This window comes from Pavona decussata, unplaced genomic scaffold (assembly GCF_977016875.1).
Source record: "Pavona decussata unplaced genomic scaffold, jaPavDecu1.1 SCAFFOLD_174, whole genome shotgun sequence".
In the NCBI taxonomy this organism is placed as follows: domain Eukaryota; kingdom Metazoa; phylum Cnidaria; class Anthozoa; order Scleractinia; family Agariciidae; genus Pavona; species Pavona decussata.
In genome coordinates, this window is record NW_028145585.1 from 120,151 (window position 1) to 147,437 (window position 27,287).

The 27,287-nt window shown below is 37.2% G+C and overlaps 3 protein-coding genes across 3 annotated transcripts in view; 1 reads left to right on the forward strand and 2 right to left on the reverse strand.

The window, feature by feature from the left end:
- Positions 1-12,512, reverse strand: part of LOC146463805 (adenylate kinase 8-like) — a 13,791-nt gene extending 1,279 nt beyond the window's left edge. Inside the window, exons 1-14 of the mRNA XM_085083992.1 lie at positions 12,279-12,512; positions 9,779-9,860; positions 7,308-7,357; positions 6,594-6,680; positions 5,342-5,368; positions 5,075-5,143; positions 4,898-4,936; positions 4,367-4,409; positions 3,592-3,663; positions 2,961-3,075; positions 2,395-2,480; positions 1,771-1,902; positions 1,316-1,405; positions 731-872 (exon numbers count right to left, since the gene is read on the reverse strand). Coding sequence (XP_084940118.1) covers positions 731-872; positions 1,316-1,405; positions 1,771-1,902; positions 2,395-2,480; positions 2,961-3,075; positions 3,592-3,663; positions 4,367-4,409; positions 4,898-4,936; positions 5,075-5,143; positions 5,342-5,368; positions 6,594-6,680; positions 7,308-7,357; positions 9,779-9,860; positions 12,279-12,512 — 1,268 coding nt within the window. The remainder of the gene's footprint in view (positions 1-730; positions 873-1,315; positions 1,406-1,770; positions 1,903-2,394; positions 2,481-2,960; positions 3,076-3,591; positions 3,664-4,366; positions 4,410-4,897; positions 4,937-5,074; positions 5,144-5,341; positions 5,369-6,593; positions 6,681-7,307; positions 7,358-9,778; positions 9,861-12,278) is intronic.
- Positions 12,448-18,927, forward strand: LOC146463806 (cilia- and flagella-associated protein 77-like). The gene is made up of 7 exons (XM_085083997.1): positions 12,448-12,570; positions 13,154-13,282; positions 15,156-15,255; positions 16,050-16,281; positions 16,853-16,958; positions 17,411-17,506; positions 18,155-18,927. Exons 2-7 carry the CDS (start codon positions 13,214-13,216, stop codon positions 18,281-18,283), a joined length of 732 nt encoding a protein of 243 aa, XP_084940123.1. The 5' UTR covers positions 12,448-12,570; positions 13,154-13,213; the 3' UTR covers positions 18,284-18,927.
- Positions 18,647-27,272, reverse strand: LOC146463807 (abasic site processing protein HMCES-like). Its single transcript, XM_085083993.1, has 8 exons — positions 27,014-27,272; positions 26,754-26,891; positions 24,702-24,926; positions 23,214-23,493; positions 22,401-22,493; positions 22,234-22,299; positions 21,022-21,128; positions 18,647-20,288 (listed from the first exon to the last, which is right to left on the reverse strand). Exons 1-8 carry the CDS (start codon positions 27,031-27,033, stop codon positions 20,174-20,176), a joined length of 1,044 nt encoding a protein of 347 aa, XP_084940119.1. The 5' UTR covers positions 27,034-27,272; the 3' UTR covers positions 18,647-20,173.
- Positions 27,273-27,287: the final 15 nt, after the last annotated feature.

Below are 27,287 nucleotides of genomic sequence, written 5' to 3' on the forward strand. Positions count from 1 at the left end.
ATGAATGGTTGATAGCCCCGTTTTTTGCACACTGCAAGTTATATCCAGATGGAACTACTGTGTCAGAAATTAAAACATTTCTAGCGTTTATCAATATGACAAAGTAGGAAAAGGTAAGCATCAGGTCTATAACATGTGCCGACACAAAATTCACAGAACTACATGTATTGTACATGTAACACACAGTGACACTGTGCATCTTCATCTATTCAACAGTCGATAATCAACACAGAACCTGCGGACCACCACGTGCACTGAACATAATACACACATTCCTGCACTAACCGCGAATCAAGACTCTAAAGTCAACAGAGAACTGACTGCAGAAACTATACACATCCAGCTATTTATTTTAACACTATAACCAACACAGAACTGACTGAACTACATGTGCATAACCTCACTTGCAATGCACCAAACACAGTCTATTTCTAGTTTAAAGTTTCTATATTTATTAATATTATTACTTTTAGTTATTAGTGCAGTCCTGTATATTCAGTATTGAATTTGGACTTATATGGTAAATAAATATTGATCGTAGAGTGTTCTATGATAACAAAACCGCTATTCAATGCTCTATAATCAACACAGAACTGACAAAAAATGCACTTCTTGGTACTCATTTCTCTGTAATCTGCATGGAACATAAAACAACACCATGCCAGGAAAAAGAGGGTAAAGGAAACACAAGAAAACGAACACTACGGTATGACTACTGAGGTGCCCGCACCTGTTGGGTTCGTATCCAACTTTAGTCAGTGACTCTGCTTGTTCTCTGGTCTTGGGAAACCCGTGTATGACCCAGCCTTTTGTAACAGCATCTAACTGAGCCAGACGGTTTTGTAGTAACTTAAGAACCAAGTCATCAGGAACTAGCACGGACAGCAGAAAAACAGTTAATATTTAAGTTTACAGTCAACGACTTCAACTTTCGTGAAAATATGGCTTAATAAATTTGTGTGAGTAACTTCAAGTCTCGATTACCCTAGTTGCCATCCAACAATCTGAAAGCGAACTAGATAATATTAATGTAAAGTATATGAAATGATTCATATATGAACTGCGGATGTAGATGAAACTGAGAAGTGATCACCGCAGTGGAAAATTCACTGCGATGATCACTTCTCACTTTCATAGATAATATTAACTGCTGCAGTCACACGGTCACCGTCACATTGAGTTTGGGAATCCTGTTTAAAGGTGGGAGTAAACACGCTGAGGTCCTGGCCATTAAAACTTCATGACCGCGTTGTATCCAAATGTGTGATAAAGGAATGTCTTTAAAGACCTAAACTGTGCAGATTGGTCTACTTACCAAGCATTTTGCGCTCAACATAAGGTCTCACTGCCTCGCCAACCTTAGAGTCATCAACAAGTGACTGCTTTATCAGCTCTGTACAGGAAACTAAGCAGCAACGTACAAACATGGTAAGTAACAGGAACAAAATAAACAGCGTATTATTTGAAGGAGATGAGAGCTGTCATAGTGAGACTACAACTACCAATTTTAGCCAGCTTATAACAATTTCTTGTTAAATTGAGCAACATGAAGTGATCTTAGGCAATCCCCAATCAAAGGCTATAAGAGTGTAACTGTTGCTTAAAACACGAGAAGCTACTCTATACTTCAGCCTTTCCATATTCCCATTAGCAACTAAGATGATATCACTGCGAAGGAGAATAGTTAATCTAAAACATTCACCAAGTATGACACTGATGACGACAGCTAAAGTAAATAAGATATCACATGCTGATGACACTTGATCTTACCATTTACCAATCCATATTTACTGGCCAGTAATTCAGCCTGGACGCTTTTTCCACACCCTGTAGGACCCAGGAGGATAAGCCTGGGAGTGTGCGGAGCATTATCGCTGTGCTTCATCTTTAGGTAGGACAGTACTACATAAGGGAGAAATAATTTATAACTATCACTAACATAAACGTCATATTTTTATCTAGCTTATATCTACACTTAGAACAATGATTTTGACCATTGGCCAAACATTTCTGAACAAAACATTTTTAAAACGCTTTAAAGTTGACACAAGGAAATTACCTCTTTTCTGATCAAGTCTCAGAATTTTTCTACAAGCTCGACAAACACATTGGAAGATTACTGACGAAGTAGGAGAGGTGTTTCAAGAACAACTCTACTTGTACTACATTGCAGCATGAAACAACTGACTGAGTATTGCCAGTTACATCAAGCTTAACTGCAGAATATGCAGTTATTGTGGTATTTCAGCCATTGCCTGGCTGTATTCTTGATAAGATGGGAAAACACAACAACTGGGATAAAACATAGCATTGCTACAACTGTACAGAGGTGAGCATGGCAAGGTTTATATCGCACTCTGATGTTCTAAAAGAAAGAGATACAAAACAAATCACCTTGTGAAAAGACATCTGCTTTTGGCTGATCAACATTGATGGATTTGTAGATCTTCTCGTAACACATCAAAATACCATCAATATGCCTGTTAAGAACGATTCACATAAAGCAGGGAATTAAGAACTTGTACTCTGTGTTCCCATGAGCTATCCTACATGTACAATGCAGACTGCTACTTAGTACTTATTAATAAATAATTAATTTCCACACTAAATAAGTTTTTTCTAAGAATCATTTAGCAAGGAAGAAGAAACAGGAATGCCTGGCCAAACGATTTTTCATTTGTTAGCAATGGTTTTTATTTGGGACCTAGTAACTGCTAAAAATTATGTCACTCAGATTTAGAATTGCATTCCTCTTTTGTGGGACGAATCAGTCATAATTATAGTAAATTATTTTACTGAGGGTATAGAAAGAAACTACATCGATCGCACTTTTAAAAAAAATGTATTAGTAATAATGTTAATAACAGTTTAAGCAATCCAATTTGTCAACATATGACTATGATCTTATCTGAAACCCATCTCTTACACCAAGAATTTTGTAACAAAGCAAAACCAAGAACCTGTGATATTCCATCAGTCTTTGAATCATGACTTTCTCTGAGGACTTTGAATCAGGAACAAGACGTTGCACGACGGATGAGTCAGTAGGTGGGTCGAATGTTGAGTGATAAACGTCTGCAAAATAATTAGTTAATTAACAACATGATTTACATTAGGATAACTGGTACTGAAATCTTGAAGAGATGCTCTCCTTTATACTGGAACCGCTTTTAAAACATTTAGCGAATCAGTTCTCCAGATGTCACACATTCAAACTGAAAACAGACACAAACACATCAATGTCAATCGCCACATGCTTCACTTTAAAAGACTTGAAACTTTTGTAGTAAATCGCAAAATGATTTACTTGGTAAACTCTCTGTATCACAAAAAAGGGTGTCATCTTTGATCTTGCAAAGCAAAAACCTTATCTTTAATGGACTTTAAGGTCTCAATTCACTTTGTTTTTTTACATTTGGCCACGGTTGAGGTCCAATTAAAGTGCAAAGCACAGGATGTTGGGTACCTGAGTTTGGGATTATGAAGTATGATTAAATATACTAAGCTTTAAGCAAATCACTAGAAACCCTGTAAGTACCTAGTTTACTTTCAACAAAACATGCATGGTTGTAAAAATATGATTGTACATACCACCAGTTTCAGGGTCGATTCTTTTGCCCATCACCCTTTCTATAAGCACTGTGTCGGGAGCCTCCAGGAGCACTAGTAGAAATAATCACAATGAATAGACCCTTCTCCAAATGGCAGCAACAGATTTGAATGAGTTAAAATTGAACTGAATGAAAAACTGATACCAGCGCTGGAAAGAGCATCTTTACTTTAGTAACCTTGCAAAGTTTCAGCATATCAGGTGTTATATCAGCTTATGAAATGTAGGATGAAATTTGACAAATTTACAGACGTTTTTATGACTGGGGGTATACATCATACTCCCAGTCACACAAACGTCTGTAAATTTCTCATTTTTCACCTGATATGCTAAAACCTTACAGGGTTACTAAAGCAAAAATACTCTTCCTACTGCCGGTATACGTTTTTAATTTTAACTTATTTGAATTTTCGGCTGCCATTTTGGAGAAGGGTCTATTTGTCCTATGGATTGTAATGTACACTGTTACTGATTTCTTCACCTGACTGGATGACAGAGAGAGTATCATGGAAGTCTTAACGTACATGCCATCGTAATAACTAGCAGAGACATCTCTGATCTATTTTGTAATGGACGTGTAGGTACAAATCTTTACTCCTTAAAAATTTATTTTAATTAGATTTTTCAAGTCTGCATGTGGGCCAGAGACTTTATGACAGTTTAGAAAACAATTTGAAACAATTCACTAAAGACAATCCAAACGAAATGAATACAATCAAAGTGACCAGGTTAAGTTTTAAGTGACCTTTAACTTACCAAAATGTTTTGGCATGATCCCCTCTGCTTGTAAGGCTTGTGCCTAAGGATAATATGATAGTAAACAACAATCTTACAATAATTATAAGGTTGTGTAATACTCTTTATGAACTTACTTATGCCATTCTGAATGGTTAAATATACTTTGATCTGAAAGGAGTGCCATAAAACAATTTAAGGGGAAATATACTACATGTATATTTGTCAAGTGACTGTTGGTCTAAAAAGAATTGACAAGTGTCAAAAGGGCATGTGTAGCTTTTCTGTTCTCTAGGGCCCAAACTCAATTTAAAGAGTACATTTTCTAAATCCATAAATATAAACTTCCTTTTAGCTTCAAAGGAGTAAATGAAAGAGAAGTCTGAATCTGATCAACAAGTTGTAACTGGGGCAATGTTTGGTCAACATTCAACAACTGAAACAAGAAATACTGACAATTTAACACTGCCTTCATGGTGGCACATGACAAACTGGGATAGATCTCTTTAGAAACTCTGATAGTCATTCTGGCTCACAAAACAAATGACTAACCTCTTCTCTCGTTTTAGGAAATGCTTCCAGTAACCAGCCCTGCAAGAATGCAACAATCGGACCTGATCAGAACACGACCTTGTAATGATAGACTAATCACCAGGTGAGACTTTGTCAAATGCAATATTTGTCTAGTGTGTGCGAATGTTTTTGAAACATTTTACATCTATAGATTACCTTACTGATGCAATCTTCTTTCTCTAGTCTTTCTTTGATCAAAGTTACCCAAACATGAGTGGGAACCGGCTGAAAGTAAACAACATTTCTATTATAATTCACAAATCTGTGGTCCACCAAAATAATTTAGCAATACTATTGAAGGACTTCATGGTACATTTTGCAACACAATGACAACTGCATGTGTTTAATATTAGCAATAACAAAACTTGTGCGGTAATTATATGCACAAATGTTACTTATAATCTCTTACGTAATAACATGTACCTCATTTGCTGAAAGATACTCCTGAGCCTGAAAAAGAAAAAGAAAAAAAAAAAAACATGACATTTTCCAAGACATGGGAGAAATAAAAATTATAAACAAAATTTTTTTTTACAATATAAAGGAAATGTTCAGTTGACAGGTGGTATTGATTCATGCTGGCCGATGACTTTTATGTTCTTGTTTTAATTTTTTAATAATCTGCATAGTAAGTACTGTACAGAGTCTTGGAACATTTTAAAAAATTTATGCAAGTTTAATTTCTTTTAATTACAAATTACTATTTGTGATAAAAAAAAAAAAAAAAAAATATGACTTAGGCCCAGTTCAGGTACCATACTTCACAATGAGCTGACTCAAATTCGAATTAAAACCGACCCAAATTATTAATCCTGGCAGTGAATTGATTCAGACGCCAAACTTAATTCAGCCAAAATTAATACACTGAAGCATGTTATGACTGAAAAAAATTGTAGATTTGTAATAATTTATGCATGTCATTTGGCTCATGTGAAGTACGGTGTTTGAATCAAAGCCGGTCCACAGCCATTATTCCCGGCTGAGCCAGGAACGAAAAACGGGTGAACCTATCCGAGTAAGATAGGTCATTCTGAATTGATTCAGACGCTGTACTTCACATGAACTAAATTCATCGAATTCAAATGGCTCATGTGAAGTATCGCATTTGAACCAGGCCTTAATTGGCCATTTCCAAGTTGCTTTGAACCTCACTATTATTTATAACCTCACTATTATTAGCCTTGCTTTCATAATGCTCAGGTACACAGCAAGTCGGAAATGGCCTATTTGATCTTGATAGTCAGTTTTCATACATTCATGTAGCTGACTCAGTGAAAAAGGGCTCAAACCACGGTATGTGTAGGCAAATGAAAGGTCGATCAGATTTGATAATTTTGTTGCAAATGTTCTCTGTTTTTATTTTAAGCTAGCCTTGGTGTGAGAGAAGAGAGGTGCAAGTGAAGGAAAAGATCCTCTACTAACAGTATAATCATTTGACCAGATCCTGCAGATAGAGGATTTAAGCCTCTAAAACAGCTGGCTAGCAGGCATGATGTTTCCCAACTGAAAGTGTCCGTGATCTTCAAAATCATACATAAGGAAACTGCCATCACATGACAAGTGGTCAAGGTTTCAAATTTGGACTTTCAGTCAGGACATTATTTAAAATGATAGATGTATATTTAAATACTTTAATATTTTTTAACTTTTCATTCCAGTTTTCAAGAGCTGTTACCTTCTTTGCTGCTCTGGAATCTGCTGCCGTCACAAGATTATCAAGTGTGATATGCACACAGTCCAAATGTTTGCTTGCCATCACAGACTAGAAACATTAGAATCAAGATCTTAAGATTAGTTTTCGTTGATATTAAATTACAATGTTGCTGGGCCATTTTTGCTTTCATATTTAAAGATAATTATTACATACAACCCAACTGAGTGAGGGTTACAGGTATGTAATTATTTCTTGCAAATTAACATACTATATTCAGAAAAAGTATCAGGTATATACTGTGTGGTCTAAAGGTGTTTCTTTGCAGGCCCTGCACATGGGGTGGAGGAGATCCAGTGCATAACTTGGTTGATTAACATGTAGCTGAGTGGTTAGAGACCTGTGCAGACTCATAATCTAGAGGTCCCAGGTTGAAGTGAGTGTCCCTTCTCTGATCACTAGCTGGATTTGTTTCAGGGAAGCCCCATGTTCAAATCCTTTGTGAATAGCCAACTGGTAACTGCTTCACTGCCAGTTGGGAGTTTCAAGAAGTTTATGTTCAGTTATTTATAATATTTTAAATAAAATAATTATGTTTAATTATACAGTGCCACAAGCTTCTCGTTTTAAATCTAACCACACAAAATAAATAAATTTACTTTTATTACTAATTTGCTTTACAACTCTAATACTGCCAGTGCCTGGTCAAAAACAGTTCATAATGAACAGAATTCTTACCATAGTTCTCTTTCCAGCTGCTGGCGGTCCATGAATAATTATCTGTGGAACTAATCAAGGCCATGCCAATAAACAATTGTATCAAATGAATCTGGCTACAGATTAAATTCTCACTAATACTTATTTATGAAAAGGAAAGAAAGGATAATTTGATAACTCTCCAGGCTGTATACTAGTTAGTGTGTTACCCAGCAATTTACATTCAATACTAAATAATTTTGAGGCATTGTTAAAGTGCTACTTTATAATGATCAAATTTTTACCTCTTGAATTTTAAGGTTTATCACATAGAATTCTAGGAAACATTAAAAACGCCATTTACTGTTTCTAAATATCTGCATTGGTTCCGGAGATATTCACGTTTGAAAAATGTGTAAAATATGTAAATGAGAGGACTGATGACGTCACAGGGAGTCCACAAAAGTTGTGAAAAAGAAATAAATTGATAAATTATTGACTTACGTTGTTCGTTTCTTGCGGTTTTCTATATATAGTGCTCATTTGCATAAAATTTACGCGACAGCACTAATGTCGTGTACTGAGTTGTGCGCGAGCGGATCTAAGCTCTGCTGACTTTACTATATATATTGACAAGGGAGGCAACTTTTTCGCGAAACAATTTGAACACACTCAGCAAAATAGCTTTGAATGTTCGATTTGTTCGCCGCTTTGCAACCAAATTCGTACCAAATGAAATGAAATGTTGCCTCTCCCTACCTCGCAAAGATGTTTTTGCGCGACAGCTATGGACAGTCATCGCTCCCTGTTTAGTCACAAATTGCGCGAGACCGGAAAATATTTTCGGCCGACTTGTCGCGCAAACCTAAATTTTGTAAATAAAACCAAAGTAGAATGTCAGTTCGCGCAATTTGTGACTTAACAGGCAGCGATGACTGTCCATAGCTGTCGCGGAAAAACAACTTTGCGAGGTAGGGGGAGGCGACATTTCGCTCGTGATGGCGCGTAAATCTGTGACGTCTGCGCCAAAGTAACTGGCCGCAGCTGATGCGAAAAAATAAACCGAGCAAAACTACGAAAACGGAGCTAAAATGCTGGCTCAAAATTGTAAGTTTCTTCTTGGGATTCTGACAGGTAAATGTGTTCCCAAATTTATCCAGCTTTCATTTGATACGAATTTGTTTGCAAAGGGGCGAACAAATCGAACGTTCAAAGCTATTTTGCTGAGTGTGTTCAAATTGTTTCGCGAAAAAGTTGCCTCCCTTGTCAATATATATAGTAAAGTCAGCAGAGCTTAGATCCGCTCCCGCACAACTCAGTACACGACATTAGTACTGTCGCGTAAATTTTATGCAAATGAGCACTATAGAAAACCGCAAGAAACGAACAACGTAAGTCAATAATTTATTAACTTATTTCTTTTTCACAACTTTTGTGGACTCCCTGTGATGACGTCATATTCTCAACTCAATATAACATCCAGTATATAAATAGAGCTATCTCAGTCAATTTACAGCTGAGACCATTGAAACCTGGCAGGCTAATAGTTCTAAAGGCAATACACCTACGGCTATAAAAAATTCGGTTGCCATGGCAACTCACTCTTTTCCAGTCCCCTCCAACCTGATTTCAATATTTTAGTGATTTTCAGCTTGGAAAACATTTAACAATGCCACGAACTCGACCTAACATATTTATACGCTTGCTGGATCATGCAGATGAGGCACCATTGGCAAAAATGAAAATAGAATGCCAAAGGTGGCCAGCAAAGCCTTAAGTATCAGGGAGGACTGGAACCCATTATGTTGCCATGGTAACAAAACTGATAAGCTCATATTATGGAGCGCACCAAGAACAATGTCACTGCAAAGAATCAAGCATTTCTGATACAAATTGGCTGAGATATCTTTTTTCATAATATCTGACCAAAATTCGGTTAAGTTTATGACGTCATCACTTGGCTAATTTGCATATTTTAAAAACTTGAATATCTCTGGAACAAAAAGAGATATTTGAAAATAGTAAACAGCATTCTTCTTCACGTACAGACTACTTATTTATGTTTTGAAATGGCTCAGATTAGAAAGAAGCGAATTTCGTCATAGTAGCACTTTAAGGAGGATCAATCTGAAATGATTTGCCGTGCAGTCAAGGATCATGTACAGTTGCCATTATGCCCTACTGCTTATGACAGAAAATGTGTGACTGAGTATTACTTGTAATAATCAAAGATTAGGAAGTGCATTCAATGATCTCAATCCCTGGCTCTCTCTCCTTTGCCAAGTTTAGTAATTAATTTAATTTAAAGCTGGTGATGATGTAATCTGCCCCTAAAAAATCTGCAGGGAAAGCCAGATTCGCATCCCAAGATCCATTCATTTGTTGATTTTCCCATACGCAATCTCGACTCCAATCTGTATTAGGAAGTATGTTGATCTTTCTATGTCAAACACAACCTTACAATATTTCAACAAAATTAAATCTAAATTCTGAATACAAATAGGGAATCTTACCACTACTTTCTTGGTCCAGCAGGCCTATCATGTATGTCAATGGGTCTGCAGGTTGCTCTATGATAAGTTTGGTCAGGAGCCACTGTCAACAACAAATATTAATAATGTAATAATTTTAAAATATAATCAAATTATTAATTAAATCATCCAAAGTCAGAGAAGCCGGGATTGTCCACATTTCATGTAAATATCGATAATTATGGTTGCACAAACAGGTTGACAAAAGTTATCAGAACTTTCTAATACACTGTATGTATATTACAGGGGCAACTACAGAATATAAGGAATAAATAATGCACTTTCTCAGTAGCAGAACTCATGACAAGCACCATACTCACTTATCAATGATTTAGAAAGAGACAAATTATTTAAATAAAATAACTAAGTAAATATCATAACAACATGTGAAGAAATTGGACTGTGGGTAAGAAATAATTGTTCAGCTGCTCAGCAGTCTGTCAGTCTACTCAGTACGTTATAAATTCAAGAAAGGCAATAATTGTTTTCATGGCTTGAAAGCTCTAGTTAGTGGATTAAAATTAGCCTCAGAGCCAGTTTGGAGTGTACATGTATCTGGAAACACGGTATTAGGCATGCCCAGGACTGTCATAAACTTTGGAGAGGCCAGCTCAGGAATGAAACGAAGTGTCACATAATTTGTGTTGTGGTTGTCAGTCATTTTCTAACTCTTATTACTAGCTACTTTCCTTCACAGTCCTGAGTTGCCTTCCATGATAGATAAATTGGCCCTGATGCCTACAATTTTTTTTACATAGAAGAGCTGCCATTAAGGGTCATAACCCGTAGCACCTGTTATGGCTGAATACCCTTGAAGAACTTTGATGTTATGGGTGATACTGACAATTTTTTGGGTCATTTTACTCAGAAGGCAACAAGACTGTTATGGGTGTGAAGCTCACAAACAGACACCCCCGATGGAAAACCTGATATACACGTTTACCAAATTTTTGCCATTCACTAGAGGTGCTGATGGATGATTGGCAGATGTCATAGTTAGGACCAGCTAATCATTAGGTCAAAATATTAATGTATCAACTCTCTCAAAGCAAGATACCACTTTAAGCTAGCCACTTCTCAAAGGTCTAGCCTGGTGTCTCTTACCTATCTGTATTTTTGTAAAGGCAGACCAACAGAGCTGGTCCTCATGCCCACAAAGTCAGTTGATTATATTCACTTACTGCATGTACTATGAAAACATAATAGTATGGCCATCACACACCTAGTTCCAGGTGATCCAGTTTCATGAGTTTTTGATCAGGAGAGTGCACGGTCCACTTTCCCAATCGAAAGCGATTCCACTTGAGGCTTTATTCATGCAAAAGTTAAGCTTAACTTTAAAACATTCTGTCAGTAGCTAATTAAGGTGGTATCCCAGGTGAATCTTGTAAGAATCTCGGATCATGTTTACTGTAGGTAGTGTCGATCGACACTATCAGTCGATATATTGACCGACACTCGGCCAATATATCGGCCGAGTACCGGTCAATACTCGGTCAACATATCTACCGCGATTCGACCGGGTGTCGGTCGAGTATCGGCTGACTATCGGTCGAGCATCGGCCAATATATCGACGGATGTGTGTGTCGACAGATATGGTTTTAGCCTCGTCGACACTCGGCTGATACCTTATCGATACTTTACCGATAGTCTGCCGATAGCTTACCGATACTCAGTCGATACTCGGCCGACCAAGTGTCAGTCGAGTCTCGGTCAATATATCGGCCGTTAATTGCCCGACACCCCACTGATGCTGTGTCGATATCTTACTTTTAAGCGTCGATATAAAAAAAGTTTTATCAAGTTTTATAGTCGGGGGAACTGATAGCTCGCCGATAGTTCACCGATAGTCGACTGATAGCTCGCCGATAGTTCACCGATAGGTCACCAATAGTTTACCGATAGATCACCGACACTATCGGCCGATGAAAAGACGTTCAAAAGAAGGATATCGGCGGAGTATCGGTCGAGTATCAGTCGGATGTTGATCGATTGTCGGTCGAGTATTGGCCGACATATCAACCGATACTGGACCGATACTCGACCGACACTCGGCTGACATTCGACCGACACTCGGCCGATATGTCAACCAAGTGTGGACCGCTACTCGGCCGACATATCGACCGAGTGTCGACCGATAGCATCGACCGAGTGCCGACCGATAGTGTCGATCGACACTACCTTCAGTAAACATGATCCAGAATCTCTTGTAAGTTTCATGTAAGCTTAATTATACGCAATATGCTTGCGTTAACTTCTTTTAAATTTTCGGTTGTATTGTCAGATTCGATATAAGTTTAAATAGAACGGCCCACATTGCACTGTTAACAGATTTTCAGAAGCAATTGTAACGAAAAAATGCGTATGATATGATGAGACGAAACGGCAAGGTTTCATCTCAGTAAAACTTAATGCTCAGCCCTAAGAGCCTGCCACCTAAGTCCTGAGAAAGAGTGTAATTTTTGGAAATGAATCACTCACCTCATAAATCTGGAAAATACCGTGTTTCTCGGCATAATTTGAAAATTCAGGAGGAATTAGCAAAGGCTTTTTCGTTGCATCCATCTTTGAATTTTCGCTCCGGGAGTTGCTATGATAAACAAGATGAGCCTGCGATAACTGAGACCAGCTGCACGTTCCTGGCGTCCATAGCAACCAAGTGAGAAATTCACAACTCGGTAGTTTGTAGACGATCGCCTCATGGACTGGAGCCATAAATCTGAGATAATTTCTTAAGATTCTGAAACTAAAGAACACATAAACTGTATTTGAGGTAAGTTATTCCTTCGTTTAAATAAAGTTAACACTGCAATTCAAAAATCTTGTCAATTGCGAAGACGGAAACTTGATCTTATACGAACGCGCGTTATCGCGCGACGTTGAGCTTATATTGTTCCTTTTCCGAGAGTTGAGAGGTGACAGCATTTTAATGTTGAATTTAGCAACTTTAAAGGTCTAGTCAAAGAAGGTTTTCGTTTTAAAAAACACTGAAAACCCGATCACAAAAATGCAATTTTCAGGAGATCGTATTTCAACATTTTACAGACGGCATGTTGCTACTTCAGGTGTGTAAACAAACATTTTGTTTCAAACCCTTTTCCTTTACAAATGGGATCGAAAAATATGCAATTAAGGCGGAAGGTGGATTTGATAACATTGCTCAAATGAAATTTGCGAAGTAGCAGGCCCAAGGCGACTCAGAGTAAACTGAGAAGTGATATTTTATCTGGGTTTTTTTTTTGTGTGTGTGAAAGATTAATCGGCTGAAAATTGACCTAGAATGTTATTTTATTTCCTCACTCGTTTTACGTTTCGTCATAACGATCAAAATTTTTGTTGTGTTTCTTCATTCATAGAAACCTTTATTTCAGTGACGGGATATCGGGAAATTAAAAAAAAATAATCAAGATTTCAAGATGAACAGAGAGCACGTGACGCTGGGTATTCAAAGAGAATCGCTTTTAAACAATCCTCTTCTACAAAAGGTAGGAGGTGTATGCGGTTCTTTGAAATGTCTAAAATAAGTGGTACTCAAAGAACAGATATGAGAGGGGCATAAATGCAGCCAGTAATTTTGCATAGGTAGAAACAAGAATTCGTCAGACAAAAATAAACCGTGTGCCCCCTCTGTATATATTGGTGACCTTTCAGGGCACCAATGGATTTTTACCTACAAACGTAGCAAGATAACCTCTAAGGTATAATAACCCAAGAAATGTGGGGTTAATGATCAGCAGATGGGATCGTGTTTCCTCTATTTTGTTCCTCCCCCTCTAACCCGTTATCTTATTAATAAATGATGCACCCATTTTGGAATTTTACAAGACCCCCTCCTAACTGTAAAATTATTAAAAAATAATTCAAGAAATAATCCAAGGGTGTTAAAAATTGAAGCTTTGAGCCATATTTTCAATTTTACCTATGATATGATTTTAAAATGGTGGAGTTATGGGATACCATTTGTCCTGGAAAATATTCAGAAGATTGCTCAATGTAATTTGCCAATTATTGGTTTTTACTGCAATTTTTTGGGAAAGTAGATATATTAAAACACTGAACTAAAGATAAATAATTTAAAAATGACACTAACTAGTAAAAAAAAATTAGTCTCCTTCTTTTATATTAGCCTTTTCCAACTTGTTTTACTACTACTTTATATTCTGACAATTCCCCACTTCTACATGTACAGTATATTCCACCAAAATAATTTTCAAAAATTAAATTAAAAATGTTACTTCTTTCCAACTGATGATGCAATAATTAACAATTAGATTATGAGCTCGAGATTTCTATCGCGTGATAGTTGATGAGGGCGAAGCCCGAATCAACTATCACGCATAGAAATCGAGAGCGAATAATCTAATTGTTTTAGTATAAATCTACTAGTCGTTCAAAACTTAACAAGTAAATTATCTATTTCCTCATCGCAGACACTTCGAAAACGCGAAGAAGCGGGCGCCATTTTGTTGAAAATCGCTACTATCTATCACAGAATAGATAGCGAGTAGCGTAGCCAATCAGAGAACGGCATTCGTGATAGAACACTAGTAGATTTATACTAATTATGACTAGTAAGATGCCTATATATTTAGCAATTTCTAACGGCTGGCCAGTCAGTCCAGTAACAAATTAACCTCTTTTTGTTGTTGATGTTTTTCCAGAAAATATCCTCACTCCTCCCTTGGAGGGATTTGAGACTTGCACTTCCCTACCCCTCTAGAAAGTTCCTAATTTAGCCTCATACTTGCCTTGAGAATTTTGGCCTTAATGAGATAGCCTCCCACTTGGAATTTCCAATGTCTTCCATAAAATGGGGAGGTTGTGGATGTTTATTGTCGATAATAACATGATGCAGTCATTCAACTGTAAGCTTCAATATTATTGAAGAATTGACATCATGTGAAGGTTAATTCATTGACAAGTAATGTACATGTACTCGTGAAGAAACAGTACTTCACCATCTGGGGTATGCATGTACATTATTAAGTAAATGAAAAAAAGAAGAATGTATCAGAAAACTGGCTGCCGTACAAGCCATGATTACATTTTGGAGCCTGACAGAAACTCTGTTGTTTCCTTTGCTGTAAAATGTGCTACATTCAAATTTAGGGATTTTGGTGTACCCTATGTGACCTGTTCATAAACTGTTTCTTTACACACTGCATGAAGTCTTCGAGTTAATAATCAGTAATTAAAACCAATCAGAAATTGACTCTTCAGAAGAAGCTATTGGTTGCATTATTTAGAAGTTTGAAGCAAATAACAGAAAATCATTCGCAAGAACTAACAGTAAGTGGAACACACTAATTTTTTTTAACTTTAAGTTTGAGTTTATTGACTGTTGATCTTTGTGACTAGTCTGCACTTGGGAAGCCTCTCAGACGCTGCTTCACTCTGCCAGCAGATGGGTTCACTTACGGCAAAGCAAATGAGGGAAAGAACAGTGGTGCTGCTGATGGTAATTAAGGCATTGTAAAAGCAAGATTATTATTTTAGACCCAGACTACTTAGAGGGGGCTATATAAGGCTGTCAGGCTTCAAATATCTGAAGGATGACTTAGAGTCTAGCTGTCATTTAATTTGTCAACTTTGCAAGACCCTCTACCCCACATTACTTTTTCACATCCACATTTACTGGGAGCAGTGATAAACCAAAGTGGAAATTTACAGACAAATGCTGGTGGATAAGCCTGATGGACTACAAGCAGTAACAAGTTGTAGGCACACCTCCCCTCATCTTTACTACCCCTGTGCAATGTTGGGAGGGCTATTAATAGAGTGCTTGGCTGGTGGGAGAGAGAGAGCAAGGAGTGATTATGCTGCTGGTCCACTGAAAGAATGTTGATTATGTTAGAATATCTTATGCTAAGGCATTGGGAAAGACTTAACCAAAGTGAAGTACCATTAACATAGCAATGCCTGCAGTCCATGCATGTGGACAATAAAAATACTTATAACTACCCTATAATAAATTCATAGTTCACAAAGGGTTTAAGTAGTACACAGGTGCAGTCACCTTTTGAGTCTATAACGCAGGAGGCTGGCTGACCAGTTGAGTGGCTAAAATTGAGAGTGAAGAAACATTAGCAGCCCCTTTGATTCTGTTATTCCTCTCTGCCGTTTTCCTATAAAAATCCAAGATCATGCCATACGGGAGGAATCAGTGATATTAACCACCCAAATTATACCTACTCTTCATATGTGTATGGAGTAGCATTCTTTGCTCTAAAATGTGCCAATTTTTTCTTTTAGCACTTGTTTGGAGATCTGCCCCTCCAGCTCAACTGTATCTTAAAGAGAAAAAGGCTCCAAGAGATTTTATAGGGTTAAATAAGGCAGCCGTTCAGGCAGGCCTCACAACAGCTCAAGAGCACTTCCAGTATCGTGCAACTCACGACATGAGAAGAAAAGACTCCGGGAATGAGAAAACAGCGTTAAAAGTCAAAAGAATTCCTCCAACAATGGTGTTTGGAATTCCTACAAAGTAAGTTTAATTCGCCTATTGTTCTCCGAGATACATGTTAGGAGTATAGTCTTACTGTACTCATTGTAACTGACAATGGCATAATTTGAACTTTCCAGAACTTTGCCTCCGTTTACAACAAAAAGCTGTGTATTCAAAATGCATGATTTATTTTAATATTGTTTACCTGATAACAGTAATCACGTAACAGTGGTCACGGTCATTCACAGCCATTACCATTTCAAATAAATGCCTCTCACTAACTGAGTTTGAGGTCACTGTAAATTATGGATCAAGTTTATTCCCATTGATTTATGGCCTAAGCAAGCGCTTGGGCCATACATGTAAATCAACAGCAAAAACTAAAGATTTGTAACTTACAGTACTGACCGAGAAGACGAGGTTAGTAAGATATTAATAATTTTATGATATCTCTAAGGTTAAACAGGCATGCGGGAAGGGAAACTAGTTGAAGTTTAGTGGGCCTTACAGTGAAATACGACCTGCAAAATTGACCAATAACACTGCCATACTAACTGAGAGATATTTAATTAATAATCATTATTTAATCACTATGCACTTTTGTTCTTAGACCTTCTACTCCAGTTTACAACCTTCTGGGACATAAATACCAGGACTTATGGTTAGAGGAGAGGCGCAAGGCTGAGGAATCTGCTAGAGCAAGACAAGAGCAAAAGGTATGGCTGGAAGATGATGGCTGTATAAAGTAGATGATAAAATATCAGATTGCATTATATTGCAATCATGCGATGAAATTACAGTTCTACTCTTGGTGGAATAAACCCCAGCAAGGATGATTATAATTTACAAATTCAGTTGTTGAGCGGTATCGATTGAATGATCAATCAATTAATAAATTGTTATAATCAACTTAATTACTTAACTGAATGGTATTCAGAAACATACAATGTACATTCCAACCACATCAACTCCCAGGACGTTAATTTTGACCACTTTATTGGCAGCCATTAAATCTTGAACAGGGGTGTTTATCCAAGAATTGAACAGTATAGGGTATTCAATGTACTATCAAATATACAGTAACAAGATGTTTCACATTCAACTAACTTTACAAGTGAAGAGATCTAAGTTAATGTACGTCACCCATCACTTGCCATCTTTGTTACAGAGACACGTTGATTATGAAACAAGGACTGTACGACTCCGAAAATTTCAACCCCCAGTTGACCCGGCTCCACTGTGGCATATGCCGAAGTTTCAAAAGGTGACTTAACTAGTTTTAATAATTGTGTTTAGCCATTTTGAACTTTGCTCTTACGGTTTACATCTGGAAGGAAGTAAAGAAATTCTGCGCTCAGGATATTACAGAGACTGTAAGTCTCTCTTAAAAGTTCCATTTATTTCTGCAGTTCAATGCCAAGGCTATTCCAAAGAACTGCCCCAGAGTAACTGAAACTATTTTCCATAAAATTTGTGGTATAAAGCACACGAGCACCATGAAAGGCAGCAAAACGTCCACTCCTTCTGAGTCTTCCGGCTCACAACTGCTGGTTACGCAGCATGTTATTGTAGTAACTGGAAATTGTGTTGTTCCAGGAAATACATGTACCATGATACCTCTTTCCTAAAAAGTTTTTTGGTTTTGCCCCCTCCCTCCAAACCCCTCTGGGAATTTCAATTTAACTTCATTTTTTAGACCCCTCCCTTTTGGAATTTCAAATAACCTTCCACAAGGTTGGCATTCTGCATAGATCTATATTCTCTGGAATTGAATCTTCTTAGTTTAAAACTCACCCCTCCCCCATATTAGATGATATGAAGTCCAGTTCTTCAGAGGGTAATCTGGCAGTATTGTGAAGTTCCTCTAGGAACTACTGACAATTTCACTGTTCATTAAATTTTGTCTCCACAGATCCCAGCTTACCTCAGCACATTTAGGTCTGACAATGCTAAAGATGCTGCATTCAAGCATCATGCAACGGACAGCACTTCAAGACAAGGAGTCTTTGGTCACGGGATATATGAACCTGCTAAAAGCTAAAAATACCGTCTAACAGATTAATCATGGCCAATATGTTTTTCCTGAAAGAGTGACTTGTAAAAAAATTAAAGTGTAATTAATAGCTTGGAAAAATAATAGATTTCTTTGAGATGATGTATTAACTCAGTGGTTTCATCATCTTTAATTAATCATCACAAAACAAATTGTGTGACTGTATGGACTATGACCACACAACTTTTTCTGGTAATAAATGAAAGCACATTATTATTTTCATGGCAGAATGACCTCAAAATTTTATTCTTGACTGTTAAACTTAAGCAGGGTCGATGCACATATCTCAGGGAGATTTGTGTACAATTCATGTCATTGTGCTTTACAATAATAAATTATCATTCTGAGAACTTGACATAAACAAACTTTATTCCAATACAACTATTACTGATTTTTGGTTGTCTCCAAGGAAAAATGGAATAACTTCCAACTAAATTCATGATGATGGATGAATTTTAACATTATTTTTTGATACTTTAGTACTTTTCATGTTGTTTAACAAAACTGTTTCTTTTCATATACAATATGTATTTTAACACAACTCTTAATTAATATCTATTAAAACACTGCCTGTAAATAATACCTTTGAGAATGAAAAAATAATTTAATAAAGAGTCTTAATATAACTCACAGCATTCCAGTGAATGAGGTTATGATTTACATGCATCAGCTTCAGCATATTAAGTGCCAGCACCTCGCAATCTTTCACAAGAGAATTTATCAGATTGTTTTGAAATAGCACTGACAGTTTTTACCTGTCACACATGTGAAACCCCAACTTCAGTACGAACAATAATTTCCTTTACAAAAAAAAAAAAAAAAACAGAAAACACCTGCTCGATAACCCCTAATAGATCTCTACAGATATCTATCTGCTTCATACTAAGGGTGAAGACCCTGTATCACGCTGCAAAATATTCCACAAATCATGGACAGAGCATTTTGTCACGTGACAAACATTTGATTATCGTCTTCACTATCACTTTATATGGGATCAAATAATAATAATAACTTACAGCTTTTAATTATTTAAACTGACTGATAAAAACAGTCGGTCAATCGACTAGTCTGACTGGTATTAATCGGTGACCAGGATGGTATGTGGACTGGTATCCATCCAAGAGCCATATTGCATTCAGAAAAAGTGCAGCGAAGGCAAAAATCAAGTGTGAGTTACATGAGAAAAATAATTAATACACTATGATTCCTGGACTACTTTGCACCATGTCCCAGGGTTGCTGTTTTCTGCCATAATGTTTGGATATCGCACAGACCCCAAGGATAAGGTTGAAATTGGCAGTGCTTACTACTTTACAATTTTGAATACAAGGTATTTTTTAAATTCAATTGTAATTACCAATAAGTTTAATACGTTTGTTTTTGCTTTTATTTATCTTTTTAATAATGTAGTGCTGAGACTAACCACAGTTCAGTGCTTTAAAAGAAATTATGCAACTGGAAAAGACCCTCAAGACTGGGTTCAACTTTTCAACATAATTTGTTGAAAAACATTATTTTGTTGGTCCTATTTTGTTGGAACATTAATTTAGCAGCCCATAGATGAAGTTGGACCAACATTTTTGTTTGGTGAATGTTGATGAGCTGTTCAATGACAATAAACCATGCATGCAACATTGCTATCTACCAAATTTTGGATGTGACATTGCACAGCAATGTTTAAACACTTTGAGCAAAATCACTATATAACTGAGTTCAAAAACAACGAATTATAATGTTATTAACAATTTTTGATCTTGTACTACGTGCTCTCAAGCTTGTTTCCAAGTGTGAAAGTAACCCAGTAGTTAGGACTATAAAGTAATGTCGTTGCTAGGCTACCAGATCCCTATTGTGCAAAACCTTTATAAGCCATTCTTACTACAACTTTGTTTTCTTTGGAGAGGGTCCTTCACTTGACTTTTCCACCTTTTTGGGTGATTTTTTGAAGTATGCAAAAAGTGTCCCCGAAATAGGCTTCTCTTGCTGTTTGGATCTGAAAGTAAATTTCCAGAGAAAAATGTCCTTTTGTGTCCAAAAACGTGCACTATTTATCAGTCAGGAAAAACCCACAGAATCTATAAAGTTTGTGCCAATAAAAAAGTTGATCCTGTTTAAAATACCAACTGAGTAAATCCTTGGTTATTTAGTAAAATGAGGACTAAGAATGTACTTTACAATAGACAGTGTTCCAGTTAGCTTTCAATGGCAGGGGGTCAGTTTCTGCACATCTTCTTAAGGGTCAGGACGCTAGGTGGTTTTTGTATGGATTTTGACCTGAGACTCCCCCCCCCCCCCCCCCATAACCTAGTGGAACACTAACTATTGAGCATAGATGAGTGGGTGGAGGTCACAAACCTTATATTCCACTCAAGTGACCAACTACTCAAAGTGTATCATTGGAGCTGGTCATTAAATTGACTGTCCTAGTATGTACAGTTATCTGACCCACAAAATTTGGTTAATTTTCTTTCTTTTAAATTTAATTATTTTTTCTTTTGGTTAAATTTCACTTGCACAGACAGGTGGCAACAATACCAGATAAAATGTGAAAAAAAAAAAACAACATCCAAGCAAATTTTGTTATCGTTCCAAAAGAGATCCAATACAATATTGTGACCATATAACCTGACTCAGCCACAAAATTCTGAAATTTATCCTCAACATCTATAGGGGTTGTACAATTTACTTATTAAATTTGAATAAGTCATAAATTAAATGTTACTTACAAGTCAATTGGCTTGATGCAGTCTGGTGATTTATTTCTGGAGTTGTTAACAACTGTTGACACAGGGTGCCACTGTAAACAGTTTTTTGGTGTAACAAGGTCCAGGGCCTAACAAGAAAGACATATTTACAATTTCCAGATCTGATATAGAATTTTAGGATTTACATATAGGATACAGCAGAATCCCGCTCAGCCAAACTCAGTTTACCCAAACTCCCTGTTAACTCGAACAGAATCTAATTTCCCCTGGATTTAACCCCATTTTTCCTAGTCATTTACCATCAGCTAACACGCACTCAGTTTACTTGAAACTCAACTAATTAGGCAGGATCAACATTACAACACCACTTACTCAAACCATCGCTAACTCAAACTATTTTCTGTTCTAGTTTCCTTGGAAGTTTGAGTTGGCAGGGTTCTTCTTTATTTACATCTAAAGTATACATTCATGTAGCCACAGTACCGTCAGTGTTGGTTGGCAGATTGGATATATAGCTGTTGTAGGTTAAAATGAATCCTAGGTGATTTGTATCTTCCTTTGTTTAAGATGTAAATTACCCAACCTTAACAAAGGAAAATACAAATCAACCTAGGTTGAAACCATTTTAACCTTGATTTATTTTAACCTACAACATAGCCACTGGTTGGTCTCTGCCACTCTCTCAGTTGTGTTGTTTCCTTGAGTAAGAAACTCAATGCCAAATCTTTCTCTGACTACTGAGGTGCACATATTGGGGCAGTAACAGATGACACCTGGCTAGCATTCGTTTCTGTGATTAGCATGTACAGAACTGATACAACTTTTTGCAAAATTGAAAAAAGAAAAAAAAAAAACTTGGATGCAGTTAAGAGCCATCTTAAATTTTCAAAAGTTTAAGGTGGCTCTTAACATTGATTTTCCACACTTTTTTGAGCTTGGAAGAAAGTTGTATCTGAAAATGTTACATAATGAAAATGGGGATCACCAAGCTTGATTTTTAGTGATAGCCACTTAAAGCTATAATAAGGGGTGTTTTAAACAGCTTGTTCTGTCACTATGGTAACCTTTTCTGTCAAGAAAACAACCATAACTTGTTTACCAATGATTAGGTATTTGTTTGATACCATCGTTGTTGTATCAGCTGATAAAGAAGTGCTGGAAACCTGGGCAGTGCCAGCCACCCTAAACAACAACAGATACAGAATTTTATTTTTAAGGGAATAGTTTCCTTACTTTCTGCCAGGAGACTTCCCCATAGTCTAACCACTGACGAATCTCTTCTTCACCATCTAGAATAGCCTATTAATGTTAAAAATAACTATTATCAGTCATGTATTTTTTACTTTAAATTTAATTAATTTTCAAGAATAATCTGAAAAAGAATGAGGTTGTTGGCTTACTGGCATCCTATCATGTAGCCACTTCAGTGGTGCAGATGAATCTACTGTGATGATGGTGTAGGAAAACAGGTTTTTGTCTTCACTGGAACTGCCCTGTAAGTATTTCAAAAAGTTCACAAAGAAACCTCATGTGAGAGGCCGTATGTAAACATCTATCCTTTTTGCTGTTCTGGACTGAAATGACATTAAGTGATTGAGCTTTATTGGCGAAAAATGTTACAACTTCTTTGGAAAACATGACTAGCTATATTATGTACCTTAATAACAACAACCATGCAAGTGCTGCTGAGTCAGGTCCAAGTCAAAAATGAATGATGCATAATGACTGCCACACCCACTATGTCTTAGAGAAAGGCAGGTGTCAATTCCAATTCTTAATAAGAGGTCAACTGCTGTTCCACTTAAGTGGGAAGATGGAAGCCAATGGAGGGTCTCAATGAAACAAGGGGACAGCCCAGGAGAAATGGAGATAGGCGCCACCAGGAAATGCGCAATTTTAACACGTCTGTAAAAAAACATTAACTATGTTTGGAAGGACCACTGCAACAAAATAAAAGTTACCGGATCCTGTAGTAAAGAATCGATCTAATCAGCAGTAGATCAACATATAATGCCAAAAGGAGCAAGGCTGATTTAACAGTCAAGGAGATATATTTTTCCAATACTTTGAAAGACACGGCCTATCTTCTTCAGGGGATTTAAGAAAAAAGGCTGTGCCTTTCAAATATTTCCCTGACTTTAAATCAGCCTTGCTTTTTTTCTTTTTTGTATTTTTACATAGCAGGAAGTGGAACTTTACTTCGCTTCACTTACTTTTGGTGGTTTCCAGTGATCAAACAGACCAGCCATAGTTAAAAGACGTTTAGTTCCTGAACCACTTTGTGATGAAGCATCCTCTTTTTTTACTGTTGCCATTGAAACAGTTTGCTGCTCCTGTGTATCAGTTTGTGGCATTGCCACTTCCTCTTCTTTGCACTTAACATCTTCACACGCAGAAGTGTCCTCTTCTTTTGCTTCCAAATTGCCATCATCTTTGAAGTAGATATAATATGGCTGTTTCTTTCCCCCTTTTAGAGTCTCCCACTCAAAGAACCTAACAAACAGTTTCAATAGATACACGACAGTCTGGTCAGTATAAATATCAATAAATAAATACATGCTTGCTGGTTGTCATGAGTAATGTAAGCATAAGTTTCAGGGCCCAGTTGCTCGAAACATGGTTAGCGCTAACCCGGGTTAAACACCATGACAACCCAAAGGTTTTAATACCTCTTAACCAACAGTTAGCGCTAACCATGCTTCGAGCAACTCAGCCCAGGAGAGCACAACTGTACAGGAGTCTTCATTCACCAAAAACATAAACTGGCATGGCTCAAAGAGCACAAACAATCCAGCCTATATAGATCTAACTAAGAAACTTCGGATAAGAAAATATGGTTGCTGTGTTTACAGAGTCACATGCAAATTTAAGTTCTGGATAAGAAGGCAGACAGGATGGGGTGACTGTGGTTTGGTATTCACCAAGCCATAACAAGAATGGAGAGGACTGGGAACAGGTATGTCATATCAAAACCAAACCCATTTGAACCGAATGTTGCCTTATGACAAGCAACCCTACCAAGTTCAAGAGCATCCTGTGGCTGTTATGATGCCAAATAGTAGTTTGCGACTTAAAAATTCATCCAAATCTGACATAACTTTCTGACATGTCTATAACCACTCCTTATAAGTTCTCTCTTATTTCTTTCCCATGCTTCAAAATCCTTAAAATGCTTTGAATCTAGTAGGGCCATTAGAGATATTGAGCTGGAAAAAAAATGACAGAATCTACTTGTCAGAATGACTAGGTATGACTCAAGGCTGACATTGAATTTAACTTCTGCCCACGAAGTAGGATTTTCTTGTTCCTCTTAACAGGTTGCAGTCTTTAAAGTGTTTGTTCCCATGGCTTTTATATCAGACTCTCACATAGTCCAGACTGCAGGCTGGTGTTAATTGGTGAAGTTCTCATACAAAGATAAAATTCAAACCTAAACAAGCCAGAAATAATTACAGTAAGAGCTCACACTGTACAGTAGTTGTAGTTCTGATCAGCTTTTTAAGACATGGCTGAAGACTTTCATTACTTTCCGAACAGTCACAAAGAGAACTTTATAGAATGCTACTTCTGTCTCAGTGACACAACTATATAAAAAAATATTTAAAAAAAGCAGAAACTTTCATGAATTTGCATGAAACTTGAACATTTTGAATTTTGACTCCAAGTGTTAGCGTTAGTTTTTGAGACATCTCAAGCCTTACCCTTCTGCTAAAATGACACATCTTTTGCCTTTCTCAAGAGGAGACTTAAATGACCTCTTGTCCAACAAGGTGTCACTTCGGGCATTGCTCATGTTGTAGGTGAACTCTTTAGGGTCTCCACGGTGCCAGGAAGGAATTAAACCCCATCTCATAGGCTGCAGAACTCTTTCAGGCATAGCTTCTGATGTTGTGTCTTTAAAATGCTGGCTGGATAATAGTACTGGGCTATATATAAAACATGAAGGTACAAGAGTATTCGTTAGTTTTTTGCTATGAAGAAATAGGGTGGTATCCCAGGAGGGACTAGATAGCATAACCCCCTATTTATAAGCTCAAAAGGGTACACCAAAGGCTACCCTTCCTTTGCTAACTTGCTGCCTCTTGGATAATTAATTTAGAGCCAAATATAATTATGTTACCCAGGCATGTATGTTACCAGCACAATTTTAATAGGCCATTTCCGAGTTGCTGTGAACCTCACTTTGAAAGCGAGGCTAAGTGCAAAACTTTTCATATGAAAGTTAGTTTTGTTTGCATATGAATGAAAATTAATTTTCATAACAAAAACTTTGCACTTGCCTCGCTTTCATAATGAGGTTCAAAGCAACTCAGAAATGGTCTATTCCATCACACTGATGAAGATGTTGTTATTATACATTCCTTATTGGGCAGCATGCAACCCATTCAGGCACTTCCATTTTGTAAACAATAACTTACAATATCTTGTAATCTTACAGTTAGATGATTTTACAGTAAGGTGAAATTGCAAGAAGAAATTGGATGTTGATCACCACTGGTGCTTAAGAATTCAAGATATGAAAAAGGACATAATGTACAGGGCACCCCCTGATACACATCTTAAAAGACAAAGCTCTCTTCATGCATGTACGGTTTTGAAGTAAAGCTTGTCACTGAGCTTTAAGCTTGCCATTGGTAAGGTTGGGGTATGCATGGAGTGATGAAACAAGAAATAATACTTTATTAGAAACAAGAGTAACACGCATGAATAAGTCACAGCAACACCCATGGATCCCTCAACCAGCAACAAGCCATTTATTTATGCTGTGCTGACTCTACTTGTTTTAGTCTAACATTCTTGGTTTGGCGAAGGAGGGGGGGGGGGACTAGGTTGGCCTCAGGATAATAAATTTATGATTTCAGCCTCTTGTGATTGTGGATTCTTTTTATTGATGACAAGGGCTTGGCTGACCCCAGGGGAATTGATGGGCTTGTGATTTCGACCTCCTGCAATTGTGGCTTCTTTTTGTTAATAACACTTGTAATTAACTTGTGTTCACTTGAGGGGACTGGGATTGGCTTGCCCCAAAGGCTCCTGTAATGTTATTGTGGCTTCATTTTATTGTTGAGTACACAGGCTCTAACGAGGCCACAACAAGAGGGTGTGGACAAGATCACAAAACAAATTCAAAAATTATAAACAGATCTGCAAAAATACTTCCTGGGCTTGGGAATTTACTGGGATTTTGGAGGAAGCTGCCTAGTGAACACAGGGAAATAATGTCATTTTACTGTACCATGGGAACTGAGGGATGAACAAAAGAAACAGAAAACTATCTTCCTGCTTTTTATAGTTTTAATTTCCTCATGAAGGAATTAGAGCTGTGGCGGGTGAAAGGGAGGGGACTAGGTCAATATAAACGCCCAGAGGGTGTAATTTTAATTTTAAATTCTAGCTGAAACATTAAATTCACTCCTGGCTGGTTGAGCAGCACTTACATCTGGAAGCGCTGGATCCGTCACTGTAAAGGGAATAAGCAATCGAGGACGTCCGTTGTATTGATAATACAGGTACTCGGACAAAAAAGTAAGATTTCTTATTAAAGCTTATTAGATAAGTTTCTTATATAAGATTGAGCCCCAATTGCAAGTGACCTAGGAAATGAAACAAACTTCCTCGTTCTAAGATTAATAACCGCAAAATCTCTCTGCAAATTCTTATTCAAAACACACATTGCTGACATTCTTTGACTAGTTTGTTTGGTAAACATGTAAAACATCCCTAAAACATACAAGAACATTGAACTCGCTCACGTGTAGGATTGCGGGCTGATGTTATACGAAGGATAATACTTTCCTCCGCTGCCACCGTCCTTCCATTGTGGTTCTTGTGTTTTTCCGTCCTTTCCTTTGTATCTGCATGCCTTGGGGAATTCATCGGATGCTAGTGTACTGGATAAGAACAAAGAATAACAAAGACAAACAGTTATTGCTGAAACAATAAAGCCTTTGGAACTTAACACATCGCGAAATAACTTCACTTCCAGTTGCTATTTTCGGTGATGTTGTCATACCAGGCCGTTCTCCCGCACATTTTTTGTGATTGAATTGCTTTAACTAAAGCAAATAACTGCTTGAATAGTTCGTGTGGGCTTTCAAGCGCGAAAAACGCCAGCAAATACTGGAAAAAACGACTCCCCAACTACTTGTCTATCGAACTCAATTTTGGCGCGTTTTTGTGCCCGTTTTGGACAGCGGTCAAACCTGTCGTACCAGATTCCGGGTATCTTTTTAAACAAAATGGCGAAAAGTCGCTAAATATTTTTAAATTTTTAACAAGACTGTAAA

What these genes read in the sequence shown, in the direction of transcription:
- LOC146463806 (XM_085083997.1), top strand. Translation starts at nt 13,214, where the DNA reads ATGAACAGAGAGCACGTGACGCTGGGTATTCAAAGAGAATCGCTTTTA. An exon ending in ACAATCCTCTTCTACAAAAG is followed by an intron (nt 13,283 to 15,155) that starts GTAGGAGGTGTA and finishes CTTTGTGACTAG; the next exon opens with TCTGCACTTGGGAAGCCTCT. An exon ending in ATATGCCGAAGTTTCAAAAG is followed by an intron (nt 17,507 to 18,154) that starts GTGACTTAACTA and finishes TTGTCTCCACAG; the next exon opens with ATCCCAGCTTACCTCAGCAC.
- LOC146463807 (XM_085083993.1), bottom strand. Translation starts at nt 27,033, where the DNA reads ATGTGCGGGAGAACGGCCTG. An exon ending in ATCACTGGAAACCACCAAAA is followed by an intron (nt 22,494 to 23,213) that starts GTAAGTGAAGCG and finishes AAATACTTACAG; the next exon opens with GGCAGTTCCAGTGAAGACAA. An exon ending in GGGAAGTCTCCTGGCAGAAA is followed by an intron (nt 21,129 to 22,233) that starts GTAAGGAAACTA and finishes CTTTCTTGTTAG; the next exon opens with GCCCTGGACCTTGTTACACC.